Below are 20,250 nucleotides of genomic sequence, written 5' to 3'. Positions count from 1 at the left end.
GAATTATTTATTTATAATGGAAAAAAGTCACTGCAGAAGCACAGCACACCACACACTCAAAAAGTCACTACACTTTACCACTTTTAATACCAATTGTATTGTTTTATACTGTACTAGGCTACATGAGTCCTGAGTCCTGCATGTCATTGTCATAAGAGAGTGGATTGTTAGGATAGGCTATATGTCTGGACACTATGTCCCTACAGACAGTAATTGGACAACAGAGACCTTGAAGCAGTTTAATTACATTGTACAATGTATGCATTTTGTTGACTTAAAAAATAGATTATTATTTAAAATAAATACAAATAAAATACATTATTCGGCAAAGTTCACCCATACAACAACAATCTGGTGGCATACTCTCCTATGGCAATAGGAAGCATGCATGTCCACATCTCCAAGATATAGCTTTATGGAGCTCTTAAACCTAACACTTGTTTTTTTGCTATTTCTGACAGGCTCAATGCATGTGCACACATCCACACAAAGACTAAAGCTTAAATTAGAATAAAAACTTATAGTAAGTTATATTATCAATGTCAAATAATAATAGACAAATGTATTAGAAATAAAAAATATTTGGACAAAATGCAAATAAACTTCTTTGAGTCTTTTTTTTAAATAAAACAAAATGCAAAGGACATGAATTGCTTTTACAGCACAATATTTTGTTTCTCATTTCAATGAATATTCACATTGGCAGATGTTCAAATGACATAGGCATAACATGACCATATATATTTGCACAGATATGGTGACATACTCTCAGGGTCAGCCCACCTTTAATGAGACTGCTGTGACTGCACTTTATCTGCAAGCGTTTTGAAATCTGGTTCATATTTAGTGATTGCCAGTCTGAGGGTGTCATTAAGATGTGAGTCAGTCATACGAGTTCATGATAGCGTCCCCGACACGTTGAATACTAAACTTATTTGTAAAGTTTGAACGCCAACTTTTAACCAAACGTGGGAGAAACACTGTGCACGGCTGCACGCACAAATAAAGAGTGCACGCGCGCACGCACATGACGGATTATTATCGATCAAAACAATCCTTAGCGTCGCTTACAAAAGCATGTGTTGCACAGCATGAATGATAAGTAATCACCGACCTGGCTGGATAAATATCAGTGGTCCATATATATCCATTGTGTGACCTGCTTAACGAGCAACGGTAGGCAGCCGATTAAGTTAACAGCATAGTAAATTAATAGTCTACTGTAGCTGTGTGTCAGATGTTCTGTCTGAAGTAGTCAAAGCCAAGGAGAATGTTACAATTTAATTCACAATCGAGCATCTTGCCCTGCATCGAATATCCCATGATAGAACAGCAGGATAAAAACGGATAGTCTGTCTATCATCCATGCATCCATGAGCTACGTGTCAAGCCCTGTCTAGGACCCACTTCCTTCAAAACTGTGGCTTTCTTGTTCCAATAGTTAGAATCTTCAACTCTCACTGTGTCATGTTTTGACAGCGGCACTAAACATTTTGACACTTTGTCATAGTGATATTTATCAAGCCAGATCGGTGATTACGGCCAGAGCCCCGAATCCCATAGGCCACTAGGCCTAGGCCCTAGGCCTAGTGGCCTAGGGATTCGGGGCTCTGGCCGTAGGCTAGTACTAAGCGCACTTGGACCACATCTGTTGCACGACTGGGGTGCAAACCAAGGACACGGTAAGCAACTGCAATGCCTTTCACAAATTCACATCTGTGCCAACACTGGGCCTGGCAAAGCAGTCTTAAACACGTAAGCCCTATATTTCATTGTACAACAAATAGCAAAAATAGCCATGCAATGTGCAAGATGTGCCACCACTGGGCCTGACACAGCAGTAAGCATTTCATTGTACAATCAACAGTATATAGCCAATGTGCAAGTGTTGCTGTTTTCTTTCCCAAAATAGGGACGCCATTAGGCGTAAGACAGAAGAGGACAATGGCTCAAGACATTTGAAATCAATTCTAAAGATGGGAGCCAGTGCAGGGAAGCTAAAATGGGTGTGATATGGTCGAATTTCCTGGAGCCAATTAAAAGGTGGGCTGCAGCATTCTGCACTGGAGAAACGGGAAAACACCTGTTCCTGAACAAACAATACACCATTGATTACTATTGGAATAAATAGGCTATATAATAGAGCTTTAACCGTTAAACAAAACACAAAAAATAAATAAATACGGTACACTTTTAATGAATAGTATCGACATTAATTGCTACCAATTAATTGTTGGTACTAATGAATGATTCTGTCGGAACAGAACTGCTTGTGTTGTCGGCTCCTGACACATGGTAGATATCTGGAGAACAAGAAATGTTTTAGTGAAATGGCTCATTCAATCTGCAAAATATATAAGTGGTTCTCAAACTTCTTTGTGTCATGAAGGACCCCCAAATTAATGTGTTTGGCTACGGCCCGTAAATGGTGCATATATATTGCGTAGATATTTGCATAGATTGTATTACATTCACCCATTCACACACGCATTCATACGCCGATGGCAACGGAAACCATGCAAGGCACCAACCAGCACATCAGGAGCAAGTAGGGGTTCAGTGTCTTGCTCAAGGACACTTCGACGGGAGCCCAGGTTCGAACTGGCAACCTCGCGGTTGCCATTCGGCCACTCTACCCCTGAGCCACCGCTGCCGGTTAGATCAGTGAATCTATTATTATTAAACATGATGCAACTTACTTCGCCTTCCACGTATTCTCCTGAAGAAGTTTAATCCAGAGGAAGCGATACCACCACTTGTACTCTGTATGGAAAACATGGACCAGTAATTATAAGAATGTGTCAGGTGAAAAGAAGCAGCTTGGACTCCTCATGCATAGAAGGAGGCATGAGGTCAGTCCGCTGCCCCCCCAGGTTGGCAGAGGAAGTGTAGCGCCCAGGATTACATTAGATAATTGGCACTGGGTGAAAAGAAAACTGGGTTACAAAATTGTGGGATAAAAATTAAAAGAAATATAATAATAATGTGTTCTCACAATGCAAGGCACAACACCATCATTAAAGAGGCGCTTCACTTGTGTCCTTGACAGTTGTCAGTACACTAGCGCCTCATACTGGTTGTTCTGGGTGCCTGTTTGGCGGGGAGGGTTACTAGTGGAGAATGAAACACTAAAAAATATTTAATTATTATTAATTTGTATGTCCTTGTGGAAGTGACCAAATTATAATTTAGTCCATCTGGTGTGAGGTGCAATAGCTTGGCATTTTACTTGTGACAGAAGAAAGCACTGTTCAATGGAGGAGAGTAGGAGACTCGTGGCTACCTGCATTCCACATGGCATCGCTTTTATGTTTATATATTTTTGTCTAAATGGGATTAAGTGACAAAGGTAAAATGCTTGAGGTCAACACAGTCAAATAAGTGTTAATTGCGACTGTAGATCGCACATTACTATGAAAACCTGTCCGTCAGTCAGGTCACACTCATATGGTTGTCAGCTCATGACTCCTCGTAACATCACGCCTCGTGACACGTCACACCACCATATACTGTATGGTAGATGCTCCATATACGGCCATCTCCATATATGGTTGACGCCCCATATATGGCCGTCTCCATATATGGCCATCTCCATATATGAAGATCACGACACTGACCTCATCAAATCCTCATCGAAAACCCGAAGATTTAGGCCTGCAGGCCCTACCTGGGCCCTCATCAAACCCTGTACACTCAAGACACTGCCCCGCTGCCACCCTTAGATCTCCCTATATGGAGCTGGCCTGTTCTGACATTCCATAATGTTGATCTTCATGTCCTCATCAAACCCTGTACACTCAAAACACGCTCCATATATGGCCAGTACAGAATTCATTCCATATGTTGATCTGACCCCCCATGCCAAAGTGGTCGCTTCTCGCCCTCGGGGCGTCTTACTGGTTGTTATTGGTTGACAGTGCACAGTAGGCCAATTTCACACCAGCGAATAAATTGTGAGAAAATGGGGGGAAAACTGCAAAAGAAAAGCCAAATAGCAAACTGATGCTAGTGGAACTATTTATTTTCAAATGCACTTACTCTTGTTCGATTAGAGCCGGTGCCTGTACTTCCTGCAGGTAGACGTCTTAATAAGGCAGCTCGGATCTGTAGGCAGAGTGTTTGAATGTTATACAACACAATACATACTTTTTAAAACAAAGCAAATGTTTTATTTTAATATAGTTTAGTATGCATCTCCTTTATGTATGTTCTATATTTGTATACTACAACATACCTTTGAATCCAACAGTGTCCCAAACACTAAAATGAAGAAACCCTAAATGAAATAAATAAAGTGTTTTATTGATGGTTGTATACATATATCAGTATAGTAATGTAGAGTAGGCCTATAAATTCATGCCCAATAAAAAACAAGCTGTTTGTTTGTGACCTTTTTTGCCCAATAATTACTTGGTTAAAAATGTCACAGCTCTTGCTCTTTGCGGAATTGAAGTTTCCCCAGGAGCCCTCATAACATAGAGCGGAGGCAATAAGTAATATTGCTTTTATGCAATTTATTGCGGTCAAATGTGTTTTTTAGTTTTTGCTTGTTTCATGAATGTGTTATTAGCTGCCATTACAAACATCCATGCATTGGTTGTCCCACATGAGCCGCCACAGTCTGCTAAACAGATGTTATGCTGTTATGTGTTTTGCCAAGTCCCAGAAAAGACGCACAGTGATTGGCCAGTAAAGTCACTTTGATTGGCAGTTGTGCCGAACGCTCACCTCAAAACATGATTTACGAGACTGTGATAGAGAGGAGGGAAACTGGACAACAGGGGCATTTCTGAAACCCCTCAAAATAGACCCCATGGCAAGTCATTTGGGATCAATATAAGTAGGAAAATTAGCCTATATGCTTTTGCATTACCTGTAATGAGTTGAAGAATGCGAAGGCAATATGGATTCCAATATTTGTTGGAGCTGTCATAGTTCCCACTCCCAGACCCCAAGTCAATCCAAAGAAAGGAGTCAAAATGGCCAAGCATCTTGCGACGACAACTATCGCATTCGTTTCATCTGACTGGTCAGAATGCTCCACACCTCTCCTCAGCATTTTGTACAAGACCACGATTAGAATTATGAAGTTTATAAAAACAATGGTCAAGGCAGGAATCACGAACGCAAGTAGGGCTTTCGTCTTGTGCCAGTTTAGCCAACAAGCGTTGTATTCTCTGATGTAGCCAATGTTGCCCGCTGTAGAGGCAATGGTGACGACTGCTATAATTAAAGGTCCTCCGTAGCCCAAACAGAAACCGATGGCCAGCATGGTTGATTTAGACATCTGGGAGAAAACCATGATGGTTCGGTAAAACAGGAGAAGGCCAGACACAAGCATCCAAAAGAACAGGGCAAGGTAGAAAAAGTGTATGAAAAATGTTGCTGCGCGGCATGGAGCGACTGGAACTCTGTAATCTTCCCCTGGATTTTCAAGGGGGTTGTCGGCAATTGCTGATCCAATGATGAACCAGATGTCTGCAATGAGCAGAGACACCGCAATGTTCACAATACAAACATGACGCATGTATGAGGTGCTGTTTCTGGTCATGGCCTTCCAAACGACTCCCTCAACGATGAGACAAATGACCAAGCATCCCATTGATATCCCTATGCCAATGTACGAGATTATATCCAGTAAAACTTTAATTTCTGGGGGAATGTCAATCGACATAAGAATTGTGAAGGAGGTTAGGTGGGTGCAGTTACAGGTGACGGTATCATTTATGTCTGACACAAAAGCACACCCCTCGTGGTCCCATCCGCCGAGGTTATCAAAGAGTGCGAAGTTCCAGAAGACGCACTGTGGGCTCAATGTCAACGACGTGTTTTGTTTGTCAAAAGTTATTATCACATTTTCAACCGTGGTGTTCAGCTTGACCATCAGAACTTTGCCATTGATGGTGTTCTCATAGCTGGTTTCGTTGCTAGTGGTATTGAAGCTGCTGGCGTTGAAGCTGGCATTCCTGGGAGGTAGAATGCTGTTGAGGGGGAAGACAATGGTGGTAATGAAGAGGTTGGTAGCACTGGTGTTTAGAATATTGAGGGTGACACTAGAGTTAATGTCCGCCTGGTACGAGTTGTTGAATCTTGTTCTGTCCAGCAGAATGAGTTCGGTTGATATATTAAACTCTCCTTCCAAGGAGTCGATGATACTTTCCAATGAAATTAGAAACTTTGAGCTGACATTGAGGGTTTTGTTGGTGTTTAAAATGGACCAGGATTCTGTTGCTGCTTCATCAATGATGACATCCACTATTTCCAGGATATTCTGCAGACAAAACAGCATTTCTCTGTTAGAGTGATAACATGTTTATCTTGTTTTAAGCTACAAAATATTGCATAATACTGTAAGCAAAGTACAATTTGACATAATAAAGCTCGCCTGTGGTTCTCAATTGGGTGTTTTAGTGATGAACGACATGTCTAACATCTAGACATCTAGACATCATTAAGCTGAGATTATTAGGTTACCATGAAAGTAAGAATCATTCACCTACTCCATAATGACATTCTATATATTTTCTTTAATAGGCCTTAATAGGTATATTTTTGAGGCGAGGGCTGCGAGGCATATAGCAACCTATATGGGGATTTATTTCCACCGCTTACCGTCATGACAATCTCATCGACATCAACGGCGACATCTGCAATGTTGACCAGGATGTCAATAATAGCAGATATGGTTGCACTCGAACCAGTAATTTCTGTTTGATGTGCTTCTGCCACCTTAGTTAGATTCCCCACAAATTCTGGAACTGTCTTCGCAACCAAATCCTAAAAGAATCAAACATGTCAATTGCATTTGCATGGTACCAACCAAGAACATTCTGTTACCAGTGGTTCTGTACTGTTACCAGTGGTTCTCAAATGTCACAAACCCCCAAATTAATAATCAGTGGACCGGGCCCCATCTGGAAATATCTTCTACCAAAGACTCTCATACAAGATAATTGTTGTTAAACCATTTCAACAAATATTCCAAAAATATATATATATATTTTCTTTTAAGTAGCTGACTTATAACTTCACAAGTAACATTTCAACGTGTTGTGAGCTTGTAGATCAGCTATTTTCAAATATCCGCTGTGTATAGGGTTATAGTGACTAAAATAATTTCACTGGTGGGGACCCCCTGGAACACCCTCGAGGACGCCTGGGGGTCCTCAGAGCCCATTTTGAGAACCACTGGTGAAAGTGATTCCCCATCATGTGGTGGTATTCCCTATAAAGATTTAAAAAAGGCTTATTTTACCTGCGATTCAGTCCGAAGTTCTGCTATTTCTTTTACAATACAACTATCCTCCAGAAGTTTCCATTGTCCACTGAGACATTGGACGCGTATTTTTCCAACCTGGCCAGGATCACATGCTCGTTCTGATATGTCTCCTTCTCGTCCACTACCATACTCCTCATCATTACATGGCACATTACCTTGTGCCAAGTGCAAAGAATCTAGTTATTTCCAAATTTTATGACTGCACAACAATAATAATAATAACAATAACAATAATAATAAAGCTGCAAGCAGCGATAAGGCGGGACCAAGAAAGAAGACAATACGCAATAAGAACAATATGCACAAATACGACTGACGAGCTGAGTTGACAGTACCCGGATTTGAAGACACAACCTTGTGGTCCGAAGGCAAGAGCTCTACTGACTGAGCTACACAGAAACAATTAAAATTTCATGCAAATTGCTCAAAAACATCAGAAAATCAGGTATAAGCGTTTTTTAAACTGCTCAAAGTGGCAGAAGATCTGAGGGTGGAGCTTACTGATCAAAGTGACACGGAAGATGTTCAGAGTTGTTGTCTTTTTATAAATGGTCCCAGTCGCATAACACGTGAAGTGTTTTTCGACATCACCTGCGCAGTTTCCAATTATGTACTTGTAGATGATGCAGAAATTATCTTCTTGACCTTGGTTATCTGTGAACATTTAATCATATTGGTGAATTACAGGCAGCTGTGTGTATAGCTTTTATAGTAGTCCTAGAAGTGCACTGTGATGAGCCATTATCTTTTCCTTTTGTAAGACTAAATTATGCTTTATTAGATAAGACAGAGTAGAGACAAGAAGTCGAGCAAGAGAGAAAGACTGGTTCCGGCTGGAAGACACCGATGTGCCTCGCCAATTCATTCTTACCTGAAGGTAAGTCCACTTCCTCCTCATTCCTCCACTGGACTTTATAGGGACTTTGCACGCAACAACTAAGGTCTTGAGTATCACCTCCCTTACAGGGGATGTTGTAAGTGCTATTGACTCGTATGTTGGGAGCTTCTTTGATGACATCAGATTCCATGTGTCCGTTCTGCACGAATGTCATTGCTCGAAGTTCCAGGATACATTTATAATCCCCTGAGATTAAAATGAAGCTTGAATTAGTTGATGAATCAGTACAATGTGAAATAGTACAACTTTTACATGTGAGTGGTGATCTAGAATATTGTACAGGTTCAAAATTAAATGGTAAAAGTGGCACATTTGCAACATTTTATTTTATTATTACTATGGCACAATTGGCAGAGAAAGTGTGTGTGTGTGTGTGTGTGTGTGTGTGTGTGTGTGTGTGTGTGTGTGTGTGTGTGTGTGTGTGTGTGTGTGTGTGTGTGTGTGTGTGTGTGTGTGTGTGTGTGTGTGTGTGTGTGTGTGTAGTAGTAGTCATATAGTGAAGTAGTCAGAACACAACTCATTTTGTATTATTCAAACTTATCATGAACTGTGGCTGCATTGCACAGATATTGACTTGTGATTGGTCATTAAAAGTTATGGTAGCAATTGGTACTTACCCGAATCACGAGCAATAACGTTCTTAATTGTAAGAGTGGAGGTCTGGCCACTATTAGAGACTTCAAACCTTTTAAAGTTTGTGGCATCCTTCCCATTGATTTCCCACTTCGAACTAATAACTTCGGCCAGAAACTCAGGAGTGCAAGTCATGCTTATGGTTTGACCAGTGTACGTTTCAGGAAAAGTGATTTCTTTTTTACCTTGGGAAAAAGTGAACAGGATAAGTTGATACTTTTACTATCTGATTCCCAATTGATGACATCATTTTTCTGTAGCTTATTTTAAAAACGTACTCGTGGAAGTTGTCGAAACTGGGCCTTCTGCAGTCAGATTTCCCTTCTTTAAGACATTTGGGAGATCTTTATTTGCTTTGAGTAATTCCGTTGTATTAACAGATGATGTTTGCAAAACGTAGTTTACAATAGTGCTTCCTTGTCTGTTAGTAAGAACAAACCAGGAAAAAGTTGAGAACATAAATGTGTCGCACAGCCCTACAGTACATCTAAATTGCTGTATTTGTTGCTGTAAAATACTGTACCTAAAGTTTGTTACATCAATAGAAATGAACCCTGTGATTCTTCCATAAGTCTCATTCAACTGCAAATGAAATGATACTTTTAATGACAGGAACACAGCAATATGATGGATTCACACACACACACACACACACACACACACACACACACACACACACACACACACACACACACACACACACACACACACACACACACACACACACACACACACACTTACTTACCAGGACCTCCATACGTTCTTTAAAACGTCGGAATTCTGTACTTTCTTCATCATTTAAATCCTCTGTGAAAGTCCTTTTAAGCCTAACTGACATGTTCAATTCTGGGCAAGGATAAAAAAAGACAAAGACAGTATACTGCAGTTGCATGCATTGTCTTGTATGCAATAACCATATCATCTCTGTCGTTGATATCTCATAATTCCACAACAATGGAGTTAATAAACTGTTACTTTTCAGGATTCAAATATATATATATATATTTTTTAGCAAAAGTAGCAGATCGACATGGTCAAAAGGTGTCGTTTCACGATACTTTTGTGGGACACTGCAGTAGTGTAGTATAATCAAGTAGCGTTAATTTGCGAGATTAACGAGAAAAATAAAACAAAAAAGGTTAAAATATGAAGATAAGGTTTCTGCCCGACAGCAACGATATACATTCCCAAGGTGGACAATGATGTTCAAACTTTCATGAAATGTAAAAAAGCTGCATTCCAATGGATACAATGTAGTTAAGCTCTTGTTAATACTTTTCATTGTTTAATTATTGATAATATAAACCCCACAGACAAACGTAACCACTTACAACGTGATGTTCCTATCTTGGTCATGTCATAATAGACGAAGAGTTTCAAAAATGTAAAAAGAATGGCAAAACATGTATAAAAAGCAGACCTACAAAATACATCATGATGTGATGCGTTGAGCTTGTATGTAGACACTGTCAAACAGCATAAGTATACAACGTAAGTATAAGGGTTTTTTAAAGTACAATGTTTTTTAAACACTTACCGAACGTTGTTGTTGGTTGTGGTGCTGGCGGAACTGTAGGTGCAGTAGTTGAATCTGTAATTATATTAATGCATAGGCAGAGGAACCATAAGAAGAGACACCCCATCCCACTGTTTGAGGGGCGCTGGCCCCTCCAATGCCTGTTTTATTTTTTTGTATTATTACGACATATAGCAGCCAAGTCTATGGATTTTTAATGTTTGTTTAGAGCCCTTTTTAAGAGGATGTTACAGAGAGGAGGATGGGGCACATTGATTGTTTCTGGCTATGAATTACTTACTTCTTATATATACAGTATATATATATAGTTAGTATAGGAGTATACGGATACAGATACACATGGATTATATGATTTATACAGTTAAAATTGTAATTGCTTATAGGGATTATGAATATTAGATAAGAAGGGGGTAGGAGTAAATAAGTCTTTACTTCTTCCTACTACTTTTTGAACTTATGGTGGAAGATCAATGATCACATTGTTGTGTTTTTTTCTTTGTTTATTTAATTATTTAATTTGTTTATTTCATTTTTTATATTTTCTATTATTTTTTAATACTGTACATTGTTTTTTTATTTTGTTTTTTTTACCTGAAAGTTCAAAATATAGATTATCAAATCAAACTTTTGACAAAAATCTAATGGCAGCCAAGTCTATGGACTTTTACTGTTTGTTTATGGCAGTTAAACATTGACAATGTGAGACGTTATGTGGCCAATATAAATACATCTTGTTGTGACTGGATACGTTTTATACATTAACACACTGCATTCATGTCTGCTAACGTATATAGTGGCAGTGAATCTGCCACTATATATGTTGCTTTATGTATGCCTCGTGTGAGGTCATGTGGCTGTGGCACAAGGTTATAATAGTTAACTAAAACTAACTAAAAAACTAAAACTAGAATTAAAAAAACATTTTAGTTAACTGAAACTAATAAAAACTAAAGATAAATTAAAAAACGATAACTAAAATGAAACTGTATTGTGTGTCCTCAAAACTAACTAAAACTAACTGAAATTATAGACAAAATACCCTTAGTTTTAGTTTTTATCAATATTTATATGCCTTTCGGATATTTATAATATAATCCTTTTAAATTCATTGGATTCATTTCCTCATTTCTCCAACAAGTTTTACAGCAGTTTTCAGCACCGTACGGCAGCATGTATAGCCACGCTAACCCTAACCCACAAATAAACCGAAGTACGAAAAAAACCTAAAACTAAACTATAACTAAACTAAAACTAAACTAAAACTAAGCATTTTCACCAAAATAAAAACTAAATAAAAACTAGCAAACCCGCTGTAAAAACTAAACTAAACTAAAACTAACTAAAAAGAATGTCTTAACTAACTAAAACTAAACTATAATGAAAAAATCAAAACTATTAGGCAGCCAAGTGAGCTCCCCTCACTTCACCCAAGTGTGATTTTTTTAATAACCCCTCCCAACCACAACCACACGTGTTCCCATGAGTCATCACATTGTCTGTCTGTCTTTGTCATTTTCTTGTTGAGTTAGTGTAATTTACGAGTTATTATGCAGTAGTGTATGAAATCAGTCACAAAAAAACAGGCATAAATTGCACATCCAAAGCATGAGAATACTTGATATCAGTGACATTGACTCATGAGTGACATGTACAATACATGGTGTGAGTGACAGGCTGTCAGTCAGCAGCAGTCTGAAGTTCATATTGGATGTCCTTATATTTGCACTACTATTACTGTAATCTGTTATTCAATTATTAACTATTTATTATACGACACAGTTAAATTCCTCTGCAATAATTTATCCATTTGAAACTCTAAGAGTGTAACCTTATGGGTTACAGTTAAATTAACATGTTTTACTGTGTATCTAAGGCTATTACCCTTATCCATTTATTCAAATACACTGTAATACAGAATTATCTTTGCATATTACCGGCTGTCTAGTCTCACGTACCCAGACTTTCGGTGATCTGGTCCCATTATAATTCTGTTTAGGGTAGAGGAGGGTGCTATTCTGAAATAATAAAAAAAAATGCCGTAGGGGAAGGCCGGCCCTCCTAATAAGGGCGGACGCATTCAGTTGGTGTGGTAAAGGCGTACAGTGGGCGTAATTTTGTCACCAGTAATTTTGTCATCCAGAGCAGACGATTGATAGGCAGAGATAGGCAAATATACCGATGGTCTGGCAGCTACTCTGGCTATGTGAGACTACTGAACGTCATGCGACCAAAGTACATGAAGCTCTGTAGAAAGTAACATGTACAATGTTTTTTAAACACTTACCGATCGTTGGTGGTTGTGTTGTTGTCAGAACTGTAGGTGCAGCAGTAGTTGAATCTGTAATGATATGTAGGACTGGTACGTGAGGACTGGTACGTATGTAATAAGAATAAGGTCTATATCTGTGAGTATAAAGAAGAGGGCAAGACATGATGTACATACTCAGCTTGATATGAACGACGTGTGACAAATCTAAAAAGAGGAGCAGAAAACACTCATGGCAAAACTTTGGCATAATTCTAACTGTTGAACCTGTGTTCTGTCACTAAAGAAATTAATCAGACTCACAAAATAATACGTTCTCAAAAGAACAATATTGATAAATGTGTCTTTTTCGGCTACTTGTTTTACGTCTCCTATTTCGGAACACTCAAATTGTATACACGTGTTGTATACAATTTGTTCCAAAGGACACTTGTCACACTTACCGATGGGCTGAATGCGCCGTCCATCGCCTCATGAAACAGTGAGATTATGACATTCAATATACAAGTATATGATTGGTAGATTTTTGGTAGATTTGTAGATATGTAGAAAAAGTTGTGTCGATGGGTTTGTTGACAGCTAGTCTTACCTGAGCCAAAAAGCAGTAGACACACGCACACATTCTAAAAACGTTTGTTGGTGCCACCATCGTTAGCATTTAAAATGGCTAAACTCTGAATAGAGTGCTCTGTATCCACTATATCATACTGTCTGAAGTAGAGTCAAACAGAGTTGCAAGCCCACATGGGGAATTAATCAAACTACAGGAAATAACATTTACTCAGTTAAAAATGGTCACTAGAGGAACAAACTGGAGAACACCTCTCACGTACCCGGCCTCCATATCCAAACACACAGTCAGGAGCGCACACGTGCGCACGCACGCACGCACGCACGCACGCACGCACGCACGCACGCACGCACGCACACACACACACACACACACACACACACACACACACACACACACACACACACACACACACACACACACACACACACACACACACACACACACACACACACACACACACACACACACACACACACACACAGAGTTTGGAAATGATTCTAGCATCCATCCAATTAAGTTGTTTCTTTAAAATGTATCCATTACTTCAATATGAGTTAGTATTAACTTACCCGTTTTTGCTGAGGTAGTTGTTGTTGCTGCTGTTGTCTTCTGTGTCGTTGGTGTCATTGTAGTTGCTGCCGTCGTTGTTGTCTTCTGTGTTGTTCTCATGGTGGTGGTGTTGGCTGTAGTATTTTGTTGTGTTGTAGCAGTAGTAGTTGGGTCTGAGGATACATAATGCTGTTATTGTACTGTGAACGTAATGTATAAAAGTGCAAAACATGTTTCTATTTGAAAAAATTCAGTTGGTGTGTTTCAGATTAAAATGTTGGTGTTTTGGAGAATTGTTGTGCTGTTGTATTGTGGTAGAAAAATTATTAGTTATGTATCAGGTGATGATGTTGAGCAAACTAACACTGTGGGAGCCAACTCAAGGCACAGTTAGGAGAGGGAAGGAGGCACACTATCGCCCGCCAAAATCCAGTAAAGCAATATTTCTAACAGAAATATCAGAACTTTTATCTATCTGCTCCACTAACTATGACAGAACTCTTATCTCAGGTGATCTTAATCTGCACCTGGATGATGCTACAGATGCTGTGGCTATGGGTTTCTTAGAGTTATTGCACTCCTTTGAGTTTATCCAACATGTTGTTGGGCCTACACATAAACATGGGCACACTCTGGACCTGGTGATTTCTAGAGGGATGAACATCACTGTGGAAAGGACTATTGAAAGGCCTGAGCTATCAGACCACTATTTGCTGTGTTTTAATATGACTGTCTCTGATCTAGAGAAAAACATCACTGAATATACCATAACAAAGCGTTTTTTAAGCTCTTCTGCAGCCGACGAGTTCTCTCGTCATCTGGCCCCCCCCCTGCCCGATACTCCCCCAGAATGATATGGTTCAAATTTTTAATCTTAAACTAGAGTCAGCTCTTGATATAGTGGCTCCTTTGAAAACAAAAAAGAAACATAACACCAGAGTGACGCCCTGGTTAAATGAGCATACACGCTCACTGAAGCAAGAATGTCGTAGAGCTGAGCGAGCTTGGAGAAAAAATTAACTCACCACCCACCTAGAGATTCTTAAAAAGTCAACAGTCGCCTATAACAAAGCCTTGCGTCTAGCAAGGCAGGAATATTTCTCTGGCATTAACGAGAAGAAGAAAAATGCCAGTCCTATTCTCTACCATTGATCGACTTTTAACCCCCCCCCCAGTCCTACAAGCAGTCATTCCCGGCCTCTAAAGCTAAGTGTAATGAGTTTGCATGCTTTTTTGATAACAAAATCTTTAACATTAGAGCTGATATTATGAATGGTGCTGCTGCTAGCGCAAACCTTCAAACAGCAGCTAATGGTCCCAGGGTAGATCTCTCCAGGGGGAGCCTATTATCGTTTTGCGCAATTGATGAAGACGAACTCCGCAAAACCATATCACAGATGACATCTTCCTCCTGTTCATTGGATACAATTCCCACCACCTTTCTCAAAGAGGTCTTAGACAGTGTGATTGGAGATATCCTAAAAATTGTAAACAGCTCTCTACAATCAGGCGTCTTCCCAGACTCACTGAAGACTGCCGTAGTTAGGCCCCTACTCAAGAAACACAATCTTGATCCCTCTGTTTTGGGTAACTATCGACCCATTTCAAATCTACCCTTTCTGGGCAAGGTTTAAAAAAAATGCATCTCTCATCAATTGGATGTATTTCTACAGAACAATAATGTGCACAACAAATTCCAATCTGGCTTTAGGAAAAATCACAGCACAGAAACAGCACTTGTAAAAGTAATGAATGATCTTAGGGTGTCTGCTGACAAGAAACATGTATCCGTTCTCTTACTTCTAGATTTAACGGCTGCATTTGACACGATTGATCATTCAATTTTAATACAGCGTCTGGAGCACTGGATAGGCCTGTCTGGTACGGCCCTGTCCTGGTTCTCCTCCTACCTATCAAACAGAAGTTACTTTGTCAATCTAGCCGAGTTTGACTCAGACAAACACGACATCAGTTCTGGTGTTCCACAGGGCTTGATTCTTGGTCCTCTGCTGTTCTCCTTGTACATTCTGCCATTGGGCGAACTCATTACCAATCACGGAGTCAATTTTCATTTCTATGCTGACCCAACTATATCTTTCTGTGGCCCCAGATGATCCATGTGCTTTAGACCCGCTGTTGACCTGTCTGTCTAGCATCAAATGTTGGATGAGTGAGAACTTTCTCAAGCTAAATGAGGATAAGACAGAAGTTCTCATAATCGGTTCTAGCGAGCAGAAAGAATCAATAATAAGCAGACTTGGCAACCTGACTGTAGAAAGTAACAGTACAGTAAAGAACCTGGGGGTTATTATTGATTCTGAATTTAATTTTAATTCACACATTAATCATGTTACCAAGATTGCCTTTTTTCACCTTAGAAATATTGCACGAATCAGAGCCTATTTGTCCTTGGACGATGCAAAAACGCTAATCCAAGCCTTTGTTTTTTCTCGGCCTGACTACTGCAATGCACTCTTTTCAGGACTGCCTAAGAAAACGACTGACAGATTACAACTTGTCCAAAATGCAGCAGCTAGAGTTTTAACTAGAACTAAGATGAGAGAACATATTACTCCAGTTTTGGCATCACTGCACTGGCTTCCGGTTGTTTTTAGGATTGATTTTAAAATTATTTTACTTGTCTATAAAGCTCTAAATGGTCTCGCACCTCCGTGACTGCCTACCTAGATATGTCCCTAACCGCCCCCTCAGGTCCTCCAATGCTGGCCTACTTGAAGTGCCTAAAAGAATGTGCACAAAAGAATATGGTGAGGCAGCTTTTTGCTTCTACGGCCCAACAGCCTGGAATAAACTTCCATTCGAGCTCAGACACGCACTCTCTGTAGACATTTTTTAATCTCAACTCAAGACTCACCTCTTCACTCTTGCTTTTAGTTGAGTTTTACTATGCACGTTCCTACCCTGCCCTGACTGATTGCTGCATGTGGTGTTTTTATTTGTTTTTATTTATTTTATGTTCTTATATTCAATTTTGTTCTTTGCCATTGTTCTATCATTTTAACTACTTGTGTTTTATTATATTATATTTTTGTGTCCTGCCCTGTGAAGCACTTTGAGCTGCATTTATGTATGAAAGGTGCTATACAAATAAAGTTTATTATTATTATTATTATTAATTACTATGTAGACACACTGCAGTGTGACAGCGCAGCTAGCAACACTGGAGAGCTCTGGACCCTGATGCTGGAAGGTATGGAGTTGAGGACAGCAATCCAGGAGTCCAGAGTTTGTGTCGACCAGTTTGCACTCTCACATCACATTGCAAAGTTTTACTTAGGGTGGGATGCTTCAGCTTTTAAGATCTCATAACCAATAATTACAGGCACGTTGGGCAGATTCCAAAGTACTCATGCTTGGTCATGTAAAAGTGGCATCAGTGTACACCTAAAATGGTATGTGTCACAACTAATATTTGGGGGCTGAGCCCAGGTACAAGGGCCCCACGATCCACTATGTTTCACTTCTGCATTAAGAAAGGATATTATATATATAATTATATAATTATAATTATTTACATTATTAAAATGACATGCTGGTCACACATGTTGTTGGTATGGTCCAAACATAATATTCAACCAAATTCCTAGTTAGTTACTTACAGGTTACCGAAGTTGGTGTTGTAATGACAGTGGTGTTCGGTTGTGTTGTTGATGATGGTGTTGATGATGTTGTTGTTGTTGGTGGTGACGGTGGTGGTGTTGTTGCTGTTGTTGTTTTTATGGTGGTGGTGGTGGTGTTGGCTGTAGTATTGTGTTGTGTTGTAGCAGTAGTTGTTGAGTCTAAGGATACATAATGCTGTTATTGTACTGTGAACGTAATGCATGAAAGTGCTTTAAAACGTGTTTTCCCCCCAAACTGAAAATATTCAGTTGGTGTGTTTCAGCTTTATCAGACTTTTTGGTGTTTTTGGAGAATGTTTGTGGTGTTGTGTTGGGGCAGAGGAGAATTTTGAATTATGTTTGTTTTCCATGTACTGAAAAGTAACTGTTCAGTTGACATTAATACGGCAAAGTCTATTAGTTATGTACAGTATCAGGTGAAAATAGCGAGCAAACTGACACTGTAAGAGCCACCCCAAGGCACAGCTAGGACTGATTGGATTGGATTATAATTAGTAACTAGAAAAAGTGCCCTTCTGGGCACAGGTCTCCACCAGGATAGGAATGTAGGACATTGCAGCTTACCTTCATCTGGTGGTTGGATAAAAGGGCAACAAAAGTAAATTAGAGGTAAAAAACACTTTTCGGCCAGTTATAGCGCCACCTTGAGGCTGAGTTGAAATTGTTCATGTGGCATTTCTTCCTCTGCCTAGTGGGAATGTGCGTGCACAATTTCACGGAAATCACGCGATGTGTTCATGATTTGCAGCATTTTGTTTGAAACTGAGCACTCCTGTAAACTTTGGAAGCCAATCTTAACCAATCAGGATGGAGTCTGAGAAATCTGAAAGACCTGTTTCGTTGAATGGCTCTAGAGAGACTGTGTACCAATTTGCGCGATGTTTGGACAAAATCTGTAGGTGTACTGTGCAAAAACTTGTTTTGCACAAAGTGGCCTCCTGGTGGCGCTATAACAGGCCGTTCTGGAAATTTTGGGGCAGAGGTTCATCGTTGGCATCCAGGGAGTGTGTGTGCAAAATCTGGCATCGACCGGGTTAACGGTGGCCGAGATTAGCTGCTCACGGACACACGGACGGACGGACACACACACACACACGGACGGACGGACAGACGGAGTGCAAAACATACTCTCCCCCCATGCCTTCGGCCTGGTGGAGACAATTATTAGCAAGAAGACCGCTGATGCCTTGCTTAAAATAAATCTAAAAGGTTTGATCTATTTTTAAAACATATTTTATCTTCATGTCTCACTTACTGGTTACTAATGTTGTTGGTGTCAAGATAATTGTTGTGTTGTAGCAGCAGTTATTGAATCTAGAAGATGTATTAAAGGGGCATTCCACTCATTTTCAACATGTTACTATGTCTAGAGCTGTTGTGTGGGAATATATATATATTTTTAAATCCCCCCCATTCTGTGTTTCCTAGTACTGGAGGTCTGAAAAAATCATTAACATAATGGTGAATCACGATGTTTTTTTTTTTTTTAATATATTTTTTATCCCACGATTTTGTAACCCATTTTTCACCCCTGTGTCAATCATCTAATGTGATCCTGGGCTCTACACACCCTCCACCAACCTAGTCCCCATATATGGGGGACAAGGGGAGAGCAACGGACTTGAACTGACTTGAACTTCTTGCCTGAGTGTCCAAGTTGCTCCTTTACACCTGACAGGGGGGAGTTTCCCTGGTTGGACGTAGCGCGTGGAAGGAACACGTTATTCCAACCAGTTCCTTTCCCCTCCATCAGGCGCCCCGGCTGGCCAGGGGGAGGAAGTTTAGTGACCAGGATTACTGCATGTTTTTTGTGAGGGTACCTACCCTATAACCTGACGCTGCCAGATCCAAGAAGCTTGCTACACAAATTTGTTTCACAGCTTATTGGGATCTGGGATCGCGGAAGCAAATTCGATGACGGGCTGCTCCTTTTTTTCTTGGTAGATGATTGGATGGGACCGTCTGTCTATCACCGTGTGGGCGTGCAAACACAACCAATCATATTGACGTGTCTATATAGCTTCACATCGGGTTTCGCACATATCCCGCCCTTAGCTCACGCTGATTGGTTCGAACCACGGAGCGGTTCGGTGTTAGCTCAACTCCCTGAGAGATCCCAGATGGTTGCTGTGTTGGGGAACATGGTTACCCAATACCGCCCCACATAATGAAAAGACTGTTTTGCAAAACATGCCCCTTTCAAGACAAAATAAAAACATTTTCTCCCCTTCAAGTACCAATTTATTAAAGCCAATTCCCAATTCCCCAGCCTCTCTACAAGTACTCCATCTCTGCTAGCCCCCACAATCAGTCATTGGGAGGGTGAAGAAAGCATCTGTTTATTTGCAGTGTTTGTGAATATCAGTGGCTGACAGCAAATCAATTTGGGGGCAAGCCGTTTTCTAGAAAAGCAATTACCGGTATACCACGGAAAAGGAAGGTCTAGAAACATTTCTAATAATTAATTTATATATTAAGTGTCTCATGTCGTATTTTAAGTTAAATACTAAACAAACTTACAACCCTACAGATCTTTTAAATACTTACTGGTTACAAAACTTGATGTTGTGATAATTGTAGTGTTTTGTTCACTAGTTGAAAAGAAAACATTCAACAAATGTTCTTATTACTTACTGGTTACTAAAGATGATGTGATGGCTGTAGTGTTCTGCTGTGTTGTAGCAGTAGTTGATGCGATGGCTGTAGTGTTCTGCTGTGTTGTAGCAGTAGTTGATGTGATGGCTGTAGTGTTCTGCTGTGTTGTAGCAGTAGTTGATGCGATGGCTGTAGTGTTCTGCTGTGTTGTAGCAGTAGTTGATGTGATGGCTGTAGTGTTCTGCTGTGTTGTAGCAGTAGTTGATGCGATGGCTGTA

The 20,250-nt window shown here is 40.0% G+C and overlaps 1 protein-coding gene and 2 long non-coding RNA genes across 3 annotated transcripts; all 3 read right to left on the bottom strand.

Moving 5' to 3' along the window:
- Positions 1-2,080: 2,080 nt before the first annotated feature.
- Positions 2,081-7,419, bottom strand: LOC310876700 (adhesion G-protein coupled receptor F1-like). The gene is made up of 7 exons (XM_083790321.1): positions 7,256-7,419; positions 6,613-6,777; positions 4,874-6,271; positions 4,235-4,276; positions 4,039-4,104; positions 2,700-2,763; positions 2,081-2,303 (listed from the first exon to the last, which is right to left on the bottom strand). The coding sequence occupies exons 2-7, from the start codon at positions 6,616-6,618 to the stop codon at positions 2,227-2,229; spliced, it is 1,653 nt and encodes a 550-aa protein (XP_083646447.1). The 5' UTR covers positions 6,619-6,777; positions 7,256-7,419; the 3' UTR covers positions 2,081-2,226.
- A 409-nt stretch (positions 7,420-7,828) lies between these two features.
- LOC310876714 lies at positions 7,829-8,969 on the bottom strand. The gene is made up of 3 exons (XR_014570760.1): positions 8,795-8,969; positions 8,151-8,363; positions 7,829-7,933 (listed from the first exon to the last, which is right to left on the bottom strand). It is a non-coding gene; the product is annotated as an uncharacterized lncRNA (long non-coding RNA).
- A 132-nt stretch (positions 8,970-9,101) lies between these two features.
- LOC310876704 lies at positions 9,102-20,129 on the bottom strand. The gene is made up of 7 exons (XR_014570751.1): positions 20,012-20,129; positions 17,357-17,536; positions 13,757-13,909; positions 12,632-12,685; positions 9,556-9,656; positions 9,334-9,392; positions 9,102-9,231 (listed from the first exon to the last, which is right to left on the bottom strand). It is a non-coding gene; the product is annotated as an uncharacterized lncRNA (long non-coding RNA).
- Between the last annotated feature and the right edge of the window lie 121 nt (positions 20,130-20,250).

This window comes from Protomyctophum parallelum (genome assembly GCF_964188405.1).
Source record: "Protomyctophum parallelum genome assembly, chromosome: 19".
Classification (NCBI taxonomy): domain Eukaryota; kingdom Metazoa; phylum Chordata; class Actinopteri; order Myctophiformes; family Myctophidae; genus Protomyctophum; species Protomyctophum parallelum.
This window is presented reverse-complemented; position numbering and strand designations above follow the sequence as displayed.

Coding starts and splice junctions, on each gene's coding strand:
- LOC310876700 (XM_083790321.1), bottom strand. Junction 4,277..4,873: donor CATTCTTCAACTCATTACAG/GTAATGCAAAAG, acceptor TATTTCATTTAG/GGTTTCTTCATTTTAGTGTT. Junction 2,764..4,038: donor CCGGCTCTAATCGAACAAGA/GTAAGTGCATTT, acceptor TTTTCCATACAG/AGTACAAGTGGTGGTATCGC.